Raw genomic sequence first — 12,572 nt, 5'->3', positions numbered from 1 at the left:
ATATTTCGTTTTTTGTTTGTTGTATTTAAAATCAAATCAAAATCGAATTGAATCTCAAGTCGTATACAAATCAATGCACATTGTGAGCTGAGTGTATCGACAATCGCCACATCCAAAGAAAAACAAAAAAAAAAAAAAAACCCCAAGTAAAAATAGAAAAATAGAAAAACCCATGCGTATAGTCGTATACACTCACCGCAGTTGAGAAGTGAAAAACAAAAGCTTGATACTTGCGCGATTTTCCTCGCAAAAGCGTTTCATATTTCCAAAGTATCAATTTGTTTTAGCTGTTTGGCCTTCGTATGCAATAATTTGGGGTTGGGGTTGGGGTCCCCCGCCAATCTGACAATTGACAATCAAACAAAATTAAAATTAAAAAAAAAAAAAAACAAACTAAACAAAGAAAAAAACACAAAAAATATAACAAAATAGTAAAAGAAGAAACAAAATGATGAAGCAAAAAACTAAAACTGAAAGCAAAGAAACCAAATACATATGTACACGTACCATCAAGCAACCAACTAAGCTAACAAGCCAAACAATTAAAATCGCAGCTCGCATTCTCATATTGAGTATATATACCTTTTTGCAAAGTGCACACAACACGCACGCATTTAAATACGAATGACTGGACAAAGGATTCAAGCGGTACAGTTGCGCATGCAAAAGCCAATGCACACACACAGACACACACACAGACACACACACAGACACACACACAGACACACACGCAAACACCCACGCGTTAGCGCAGCTGCCATGTTACACATCACCGAACGAACAACGGGCCGACCCAATAAGCCAAACCGTCTATATTTGCCGCTCCCGCAACGTGATGATCATCACCTCGCACATCACACATACATAGACTCATCCTTGGACGAAATGTTTCGATTCAATTCGCATTGCCATTTTTCTTAAGATCGTACGATCGATAATCGTACATTTTGTTATCGATTATTTTTCTTTTCCGTAGAACATAGTTCAAACCAATCGTTTGATATGTGTTACCTTAGATATGTATGTTGGTATATACTTACATATATTTTTGTTGGTTTTCGAACATTTCTTTTTTTTATACGCCCACCAATTTAAGTATTAGAGGCTGTACGGTATTAATTTGTGTTTGAGTTAGTTCCAATGTAATGCAAATTTTTGTACGTACAGTTGTCCAGTGCAGAGACAACAGAAGGGAAGAAAAAAAACCATAGAAAACATTCTCTCTTAACGTAAATATCATAAATGCATATACATCAATCATATATATCATCATTTCACATTGGGGATGCAGAATAATTGCTAAGATTGGCATTGTCATCGCACACTTATCGATATTTGCTCATCTCTAATTCTCTCCGATTCAATGTCTAAGTTTCTATTTGCAATCATCACCAGCATTTTATAGATATTTACATAAACGTTATTTCTATCGATTAGTTTTTCGATTTCCTATATAATTTCTAAAATAACGGTAAACTAAGTATATTTTATACACCCACACACACACTTCTCACATACATTTGTTGCCAACACCAAGCACAAAAACAAAATCTGAATATCATCGTTTTCCAATTGATTTTTAGTTGAATATTTGTCTACCTATGAATTTAATTCTAATTTTCTGGTCGATTTATCATGCATAGTTTTCAAATATGTACATAAATATAAGTATATACATAGTGTTTTATTTTTTTGTTTTTTTTTTATTTCTTTGATTTGGTTTCAAACCGCTTTAGATGAATTATAATTTTTCTAATGCATTTGATTCTGGTTTTTAAAACAAAACAAATTACTAATATCAAAACCGATCAAAATCGTATCACAAACCACACCAAACAACCAACCACAAAACATCCTATAAAAAATTGCTAACTGAAGGGGCTCGTACTTCAAATACGAAGAGGATGAACTGCTGCCCAAACAGGAGCTGAGGGTATGGAAGCCACGCGCCTTTCACTATGACAACGTTGCTGCCGCTATGCTGACACTGTTCGCTGTCCAGACCGGCGAGGGATGGCCACAGTAAGATTCATATTATTTGATTTCCTGCCCCTTTTACCTTTATCTACCTACATATGTATCTAGCTATCTATCTGTCTATCTATTTGATATCTAAATAATTAACTATTCAATATCCAACAACAAGTGTAGCAAACCGAAATATGAAAATGGAAATTAACTAAATTGTATTTTATTATACTTTTCCGTCCAACCACCACCAACAACAACAACAATAACACCACCACCACCAAATCCACCCACCACACGACATCTCTTTCACAAATATTTTGTATGAAACGATTCAATGACAATGACTACAACTAGGGTCTTGCAACACTCAATGGCTGCCACATATGAAGATAGGGGTCCAATCCAAAACTTCCGGATCGAAATGTCCATATTTTATATTGTATATTTTATTGTATTTCCATTCTTCTTCGTCAACATATTCGTGGCCTTGATAATCATAACATTTCAAGAGCAAGGCGAAGCTGAATTGCAAGATGGTGAAATTGACAAGAATCAGGTGAGCCAGAAAACAAAATTTTAACCAAATTCTGTAACTGCTACATATGCGAGTAATCTCTGCTTTTATATGTATGTCTGTGTATGTTCGTGTAAAGTATTATATATTTTGACGTTCAATTAAAACGCTAGTCCTAAACAACAAAAACAACAACCACAACAACAATCACATTAACAAAACTAAAACTAAAACCCTTCCCCCCCAAAAAAAATAAACAAACTCCCTTAACAAACAATCTAAAACTAAACAAAGTAAAAACTAAACTTATTAGTAATCTGCACGTACATGTAAACTAATTACAAAACTTGTTAATACATTCAACTCCAACTTTACACATTGCGATGTTGATCAAAACATGTACACACTGTACAGTAAATATTTGTATATAATACCTATATATAAATATAATAACATCTTTGTATGTATGTCTATCCGTACATAAGTACACTTAGAATGTATGCGTTACCCTCTAAATCAGATACATTTCAAAACTATGTATGTATGTATGTGTTGGGTACCTTGCCCTACCCCTCCACCCACTATCTCTCTCTTGCTGTATCTCTCCACCCCTCTATCAATCTGTCCCCCTCTCTGTCTCTCTATCATATTTGGTTCCTTCTCTCTGAATACTCATTGTTAGTTAGTATCATTTAGAGATAGATACTCTTCTCCTTCCTTATGATCAATTACCACTCAGTGGCATAGTCCACCTACCACCCCCTCCCACCCTTGATATAAATAGTGAACATTTACCGGAAAGTAGAGATTTATTTGAATGATCACGATAGTCCTTAAATATTCCTAGCAATTTTGCATTGGGAATATTTAACGATCGATATCGTTATCTATTAGTCAGTCAATCATCGTAAAAGCCAAGCGAACAGAATCGAAAAGTAACTCCGTTGCTGTCATTAACAATTCACACGATTTTGTAAGTATATAGGAATCAAATATGGGTATATATAATATATATCTATCTATGTAGTAAATATTTGTAATAACCAGAAAAAGCGACAAGATAATGCATCAAATTTTAAAGCGGTCTTTTCTTTGTTATATGATATTTTAAAATCTGAAAAGGTTCCAAATTTAAAAACGTTTTTGAAAGTTGATACCATATCTTTTCGCTTTTCAAACTCAAGGATCTCATGTACACTCTAGCACAAAATTTCATCGATAAACTGATTCGATCGCTGAGATGTTAAATCCATATAGAAAATCTTAACCGTTAAAATCCAAAATCAAAATCAGATTCAAAAAGATTTTATTATATATATTTTTTTTTTTTTTTTTTGAGCTACTGTACCATCCAAAATACTTAACACATAAACTAAATCCATTTTGGTTTCCTTTTCCTCCTTTTTGTTTTTGTTGGATTATGAAATTTCCCACTTATAATTTGGTTAGTAACAAAAAATTTGTGTATAAACAATTGAAATTGATTTGTTGTTAATGAGTTTTGTTAATTTGTGCGTACCACGTATGATGTGTAGTTGATGTTTGATTCCTTTCTATGTATTTTGATCCTAGCTAGCTAATCAATGAATGTTACCATTGTATATGTTCGATAGTTATGTTAAGAACCAAAATAATTCCAGCGAAAAGAACGCCAACACAGATGTCCGTCGATATGTGTACATATATTGGGGGGCTGATCCTAGTGAATAGTGTTTTTTATAATTGGTTTTCCCTTCACACTCTTCACAGAAATCCTGCATTGATTTCACAATTGGAGCTCGACCGCTGGAACGTTATATGCCCAAGAATCGAAACACTTTCAAATATAAAGTGTGGCGTATTGTTGTCTCGACGCCATTTGAATACTTCATTATGATGTTGATCGTATTCAATACGTTGCTGCTAATGATGAAGGTAAGTTTTGATAAGATATATTATACCTAATCACAATTGCAACTAAACCACCCAAGGGCTGTGTTCTAGGGATGTAAAGTAAAGCATACTTATGGGAGCAATTTTTGTAAAATTTTACATCCCTAGAACTGTCACTGGTTGTACACAGAGAAAAACAAAAGTGGCCTGGATTTAACTAAAGAAATTGATTCGAATTTGGAAAAAGATAAAGACTTAATATGAAAACCGTTTGATTTTTCTCTGTATACACACACACACACACCTATACACTGCCACGTACAAACTTGTAAAACATTTGATTTTAATTGAGAGTAAATCAATATTATTATTTAAATTTTTTATTCAAAATTTAATTTACATACGCAACTAATTCATCAATATCTTATATATACATACATACATACATCAGTAAATGTCATCTCAACAACGAAATTTGTATAAATCAATGTTGTGTATTGCCTATACATACATACATAAACAAACCCACCCCACCCACAATATATGCAAATCTTCAAACGGCATGAGAAATGACAACAAATGCCTCCTCAATTCATGTTGCACGTTGGCACAAGAACAACATACATACATACATACAATAATTTATTCTACTTGCTTTATAACTTTGCATTATTTGTATAGATGAGATCGGGACCAATATTCTTATTTGGTCGATATATATAGAGTAAGACACTAAGTTGGACCAATTTTGAAGTGTAACATATTAGCTCCGGTCTCATCTATAAGCATATGTACATACATGGATGTACATTGTGATGTATGTATGTACATACGTCTATGAAACCTTTTTTTATTTTGTCTATTCGAAACATGTATATAATATATCTCTCATCATAAACATACCTATATATATATATATATACATATATAAAACTAATTATAAATAAACATCTCAACAGTATCATAATCAAAGTGAGATGTATGAAAAGTCACTTAAGTACATCAATATGGGATTCACAGGCATGTTCAGTGTCGAAACTGTGCTTAAAATAATTGGATTCGGTGTCAAGGTAAGTGACTGTTTTAATTGTTTATAAATAACTATGTATATCTATACTGATGGATTATTGTACAGAGTCAAACTAATAGGCGAAGATAGCCTTGTACATTTAGATGGTATTTAGACTATGCTGAAATTTACAATGTAACAATGTCGTACACACACTCAAACACATTCACTCACACACACATACATACAAATCTGTAAATCTATAACATGGAAGATCTGGCAAAGGTAAGACGAAATATAAAATTAACCAATGTCTGTGATGTTTTATCTGTCGTTGTGGTTGTGGTTCTCGTGCACGTTTTAATTTCTAAACATACTTACATATGTACATACATACATATGTATGTATGTATGAATTGTACATATACATATGTGTGTGTGTATCTTAATGTCGTCCAGTCCTAAATACATACATAAAACCATAAATACATAAGTCATGCCATTTTTCCATTTTATTTTTCACTTGACCCACTCACTTTATCCCAAATATTTAAGTGACTTTAGTTAGTTGCCTATTAAGTCCTGTTTTGGTTATATTTCTATTTCTTTAAATTATTTGTTTACATACTGAGTCTGAGAGGGCGTTCTTCAAATCACTTTAACTAAACCTCTCTATTCCCTTCGATCCCCCTCCCCCCCCCCAAAAAAAAAAAAAAAAAACCTTTCTTTGTGTTCTCATTTTGTAGTTTCATGATGCACCGCCCACCCACAGTGACATATTGACCTACATGAATCTGGTATTCACGTTGTTCTTCTTAATGGAGACCATACTTAAGTTGATAGCCTTTGGATGTACGGTAGGTATTTAGTAGTAGTTGCTAGTGCATTGATACTGGTAATTATCGATGTATAATTCATGTCTCTGTATGTGTGTGTGTTTCAACGATCCGATCGCCCGATTCCTAAACCCCAAATGCATTCGATTTGCATCAGTGTGTGAAACATTGTAAATTTCAGCTTAAAACATTTTTTTTTTCTCCATAATGGGGGGTTAAGTATATATACTTAGAGTCTAAGATCAAAGAAGTGATTAATAGTAGTTGGCTTAGATTTAAAATTTAGTTTTACTTGACATAAATAAGAAATGACCAATTTAATATCATTCTATATATATTTTATACACATTTTGTGTATGAATTGTGATTTTGTTCTTCTATTTTTTGAAATTTTCGTAGAACTTTTTCAAAGATCCCTGGAACATTTTCGATCTAATCACTGTATTGGGCAGCATTGTGGATGCACTATGGATGGAATTTGGGGTAATTATTTGTTGCAATTGTAAAACTAACCAACCAAACAACCAACAAACTCAACTAAACTCAACTCAGAGCATACATATTATTGTTGTGTTCGATTTCTGTAGACCGTTATGCAAGCAAGACAAAAAACAAAAAAACAAACAATGTAATCCATAAATTAAGCCTCATTATTTTTGTCAAGATCAAGCAATACCCGTCCCAACCCTTTTTTTACCCTCTCTCTCACTCTGTCTCTATATACTTATATATAAAAATATCAATATACTTTTATTAACAACAAAACAAAACAAAGCCACTAAACACCTACAAGCAACAACAGCAACAACAACAACAACAACTATATATCTTTTAAGTATACACAATTTGAATAGTTAATGCGACGACAATATATCATGTGTATTATACGATATATACTTACATATGTCTGTATATACATTTATATTTATACTAGCCCACAAAATGCCTAAACAAGAGAACAATCACAATAGGTGGCATTATCTAAGCGGACTTTTTTCTATATCTAAGCATTTATTTTTTAACAACAAACAACGCGTTTTAGGTTCGCACATTCACTGGTCACTGTGAGATTCGATCGAAGAGATATATTTACTTGAACTCACGATATCAAGATATTATATACTTATAAGTAAAGTTGCAGGACTTAATCAAGGCATTCCAATTGTGCGAGGTGTGATTCCAATACTTAAAAAACTTTCATAGAATCTCTCAACATATTCAACTGTCGAAATGGTTAACTAATCTCAATGATTAGCTTTTATTTGCAACTTCAAGAGGTTTAACACTGATTCGAATCTTCAAATCCCAAAATTTAATCTACAATTAATCCAGAATGTCAATAAGAAATAAGCATTTAAAAGGACATTCCCATTAATCACATCTCGTATAAGTTTTTTGTGTCGATCTTAAACAGAGAGCTTAAGATCAGATCAGATAAGACAGATTCGTATAAAATTGATCATGTTTCTGAGGTTTTCCTAATAATAATTTCCATATCATTTGATAAGTCAAATATTTAGCATAAAGCACAAATAATAAGAACAAAAAAAAAGTTAATACTTATCACAGCAACATACATACATATAATTTATGTTTTTTTGTTTTGTTTTGTTTTTATGTCATTCATACATATGTAATTTATGTTCATTTCTTTTATATGATGTTTAATCTAAACACACACACACACACACAAAACACTCATACAAACCAAAAATACAGAAGAAACACCAAGAAAAATTCTTTTTGCAAGTCTCACAAAATACAGAAATTAATAATCATATTTCTTTTTTGATTTCCTTTTCCATATTTATTTGTGTACGAAACCAAAAACGAAATGTGGTCTCTAAATCGGGAAAACCCAATCCGAATCAAACAAACAATCAAAAAAATATATATAAAAACCAAAAAAAAAAAAAAAAAATCTCGATGAATGCAAAAAAAAAACTAATAAATCAAAAAAAAAAAAAAAAAACAAAATAAACCAAACAAAACAAAACAAATAACACCCGCAAATAAATATATATATATATACACTTACTCCTACACCATTCCACACATCACTTGGCGCACACATGTGTAAAATACACACACACACACACACCTGCCCATTGCCATATATAAATTTCATATATATCCTTTATATATATAAAAAATAACTTCAATTGTCATTGAAAATATGCAATCTCCCCAAAAATGGAAACACGAAACTTCACAAAATAAAAAATATGCTGTTTAAACACATACACACACACACACACACACACACACACACACACACACAAATAAACTGAATAACACAAATCAATCAACTAAATACAAATACTTACATATGTGTGAAACAACAACAACATCAACAACAAATACAAAACGCTATGAATGTGCAATGAATTATTTCTCGTTCACCACCAAAAAACAAAAAACAAAAACACAAAACGAAAAACTCACAAATTGTATACAATTAACATTTAAATCAAAATCATTATCAAAAACCAAAAACAATTCGAAAATCAATCAATGGAACAAAATCCAAAATCAAAAACAAAACAAACAAAAAAAAAATTAATTATTAAACCAACCGAAAATCAAAACCACAAAAAAAAACGAAAAATCAACACCAAATTAATTGAAATGAAATCAATATTATCAAAATCAATCAATCAATTAAACAAATTGTATTCAATTTCAAACATGCCTTTATATATATATATGTATATATATATACTATATATCTATACATATATATTTGTCTGTATGCATGTGTATGTCCTGCTGCAATTGTGTGTGTTGCCCCATGCACATGAATATGCACATCTGTACCCACATATATCTATATATGTATATATATATATACATGAAAAACATATATATCTATATCTCATCTACAACTAAACATCGACAACTACATGTACAACAACAACAACAACAACAAAATATATATATATATCAACCAACACCACCAACAGCACGATGTAAGTACGAAACACAATCAATCTCTACACCGATTTGCATTTCTCAAACTTTTTTCAATGTGTACCAATCGATGATCCAATTACAATTAGATTCCGCTTAAAACTAAAACTAAAACTAAATTTTTCTGCTAATTGCCTTTTGACACACTTCTTTTTATAAGAAAAATGCTTAAACAGATTTCTTAAAATTTTTGATTTGTTTGTTTTTCAAACAATCATTGCTATTATTAACAATTTCGATTTCAATATTCACGCAATTAGTTAATCTAAACGAATTACTCACACATTAGTTGCCGACGCATTCAAATCACAATTATTTTATTGTTTTATTGTTTTAGTTAACAAAATTGTTTTGATTTATTAATTCTTATTTGTGTTGCTTGAGCACTCAACATTGCGATTGTAATTATACTTGCTTTATTAATTAATTAACATAAGTAACACCTGTCTCTGTTTCGCTCTTGCTCTCCCTCTCTGTCGCTCTCTTATCACTCTCACTCTCACTCTCACTGTCACTCTCACTCTATCTGTCTGTCTCTCTCTCTCTCTCTCTTTCTCCTGTACAAAAGTTGCGTGCATCTAATTTGTAGTCAAAATCGAATATTGGTAGAACGTACAGCGGCTAAATTACGGCAAACACAAAAAAAAACTGAAAAAAAAATATAAAAGTTAAACTTTGCCTAATGTGACAAATCACAAATCAAACAAACTTAAATGGTTAGCATTTATTTACAAAAAATCGATTTCATGTGGGTTAATTATAATATTATGCCCAAGTTTTCTCTGGATTTTCTTAAACTTGAATTTAATATAATAGCTCCATAGATTTTCCGTAAAGAAAGTATGTATAGCATGCTTTTAAGGGCGGTTATCTGTTATCTTCAATTTTGTAGCATACTTTTTTGGGAAAGGGGGATTAAATACTTCTTGGGCAAGCCTATCTGTGTGATATGCATTTCCGGTTACTCTTTTATAGCATACTTTTTCGGGTTACAACTGAATTCAACTTTCTATCTTCTTCTCTTCTACGTTTGTTTTCATACACACACACACACACAAACTTGCGCGCATTGTTTTTTAAGTGCATATCTACTATTTATTTATTTATGTGGTTGTACGTCGTTTGCAGGTTCAGAAAATCTTATCAAAGGGCATATTAAAATTGTTGTTCTATTTGGAGTTAATTGTTTCTCTTAGTTTCTTTACGCATGACTTTCGTTTAAATATGGTCTCGATTGAAATTGAAATCAGAAACAGATTTTGACAATTTGTTACACACTCCACTCGTATATGCATAAGGAAATACACACACTCACACACCCACACACAAACAAGTTCATTAAGCATTCACAAAACACACTCATTAATACGCAAAACAGAATGAACAAACAAAAAATGCAGAGATTTAAAATATGAAAAAAGCATTCAAATAAAAAAAGGGAAAAACGAAAACAAAAAGGAAGGAAATTATCAGTCATTATCTTCATATGCAATTGCCAACGAGTGTCGTTTCGACTTTTGAAAAATGAAATAAAAGATAAAATCAGTAATCAAAAGGGAAAACACAAAATTTTCAAGCACCATCGTCCACATCATGGCTAGATATCGTCACAAAAGTTGCAGATCGGATGAGAGGTGTGTTCAATAACGCTGCCGCATAAGCATAAACATAACCATAGCCATTGTCATAACGGTAAAGATTACGGTAACTGTAAGTACTTCAAAGAAAAGCCCGCCCTTAAGACTGCGCCAATGAAACGACTGAAACCGAGGTATTCTCACTTTCAACTCTTTTGGACTCTGTATACGAGTTTTGCTTTTGAAATTGAACTTATGTCAAGCCTAATATAGAGCTTTTACTCCACTTAAGCATGATAATCTATAATTAGTAACTGCAAACATTCTCTCTCTCTCTCTCTCTCCTTTTGACCTATGTGAATTATCCCAAAACTCTTATCTAAAAGATATTTCATTCCTCACAAACAGAGGCTAAAGCTTTAGCATTTGATAGTTTCTCTCTCTATCTCTCTCTCTCTCTCACTCTGTCTTTTTATATCTCCAAAAATGAAAAATTTATTCGTATAATATTTCTCTAAGCATATTGTGTAGAAATTTCTTCCAATTCTTCTGCTCTAAATATCCAAATGAATGTATAATGCTTAATACTTAACAATAATCTAGGTTTTTAGACTTTTTCATGATTAATTTCTGCTCAAAAGGTTTGCATTTCCACCGACCTTAATCCCCGACTCCCCCCGGCCACCTCTAAAATTTTCCTGATTCACACATTCTAAGCAAAATGAATGAATGTGTTCTGTGATGCTCACATATTATTCATTTAAATTTCATAATTATTGAAGTAGTAAATATTGCGTATCAGTAATTGATTGACTCACTCACACTCATACAGACACACACACATACAAATACATTTATACAAATATATGCAAATATAGTTGGCTTGGCTTTTGGTTAAGGTTTCAGCTAAATTGCATGCCATAAATATGAATAATTCAAATGGATTTCTCTTATATGCCAGAATGTTACATATACATATACAAATTGTACTATGACATACATTTATACAAATGTGTATATGTATGTACTTACGTTTCTCTGATTAAATGCTGTCTTCAGTTGAGCTAATTTCGTGCTTGATTTGATTGTCAGATTTATTTTAGTTCATGAAAGTTGTTCCCCTCTCCTGCAGTCCATTGCTGAAGGTATGTTCAATTGCCATTAGATCGGTTCAGACAGCGAATGAATTGAATCCAAGGACCAATCAACTGTGAATACATGTGAACAAAAAACAAAAATTAAAAAGAGAAAAGAACGAGTCAATATCGGGCCACATGACGACGTTAAGATCTTCCTTTGATTAACAAAAGTTTCTTCGTTCGTTTTCACTTACAAAGTTCATTTTTGTTTGTTTTTCTTTTTGGTATTCATTTCCTTTTTCAGATCACACACATTTACTCTCCCCATGTATAGCGATATCTGACTGTACCTCCACCCTCAACCCCATTGATTCCTGCCAACAACTGCCTCAGCTCGGTTAGATAGAGATAGTGTTATATCATAAGCTTTATTAGAGCCATTTTGCCATATGCTAGTCAGCCAATATAAAGTCCAACCTGTGAATTCCCCAATCTATATATGTAAACCACATGTACATATACATACAGGCTGTGTAGACTGTTACACAATTGCAAAAAAAAACAACAACAACAAAATCAAACCCTTACACTGATATTGCCCCCTATATATACTTGAGTATCCTTCTACTTCTTTGTCTTTGTTTTCTTGTGACTTTCTTTTTTTTTTTGTTTCTTTTCTGTATTACTTCTGCCAGCAAGTTGTCTGAAATCTGTACTACTAATTTTCAACTCTACTTTACATGT

General features: G+C 32.0%; 1 protein-coding gene across 1 annotated transcript in view; it reads left to right on the top strand.

The window, feature by feature from the left end:
- Nucleotides 1-12,572, top strand: part of cac (cacophony) — a 69,070-nt gene that overhangs the window by 23,247 nt on the left and 33,251 nt on the right. The window contains 5 exon segments of the mRNA XM_068285048.1: nt 1,879-2,022; nt 2,326-2,527; nt 4,235-4,399; nt 5,317-5,427; nt 6,602-6,685. Coding sequence (XP_068141149.1) covers nt 1,879-2,022; nt 2,326-2,527; nt 4,235-4,399; nt 5,317-5,427; nt 6,602-6,685 — 706 coding nt within the window.

This window comes from Drosophila tropicalis, unplaced genomic scaffold (genome assembly GCF_018151085.1).
Source record: "Drosophila tropicalis isolate 14030-0801.00 unplaced genomic scaffold, ASM1815108v1 contig_4, whole genome shotgun sequence".
Taxonomy (NCBI): domain Eukaryota; kingdom Metazoa; phylum Arthropoda; class Insecta; order Diptera; family Drosophilidae; genus Drosophila; species Drosophila tropicalis.
Note: the sequence above shows the minus strand (reverse complement) of the source record. Positions and strands in the feature narration are given on the sequence as shown.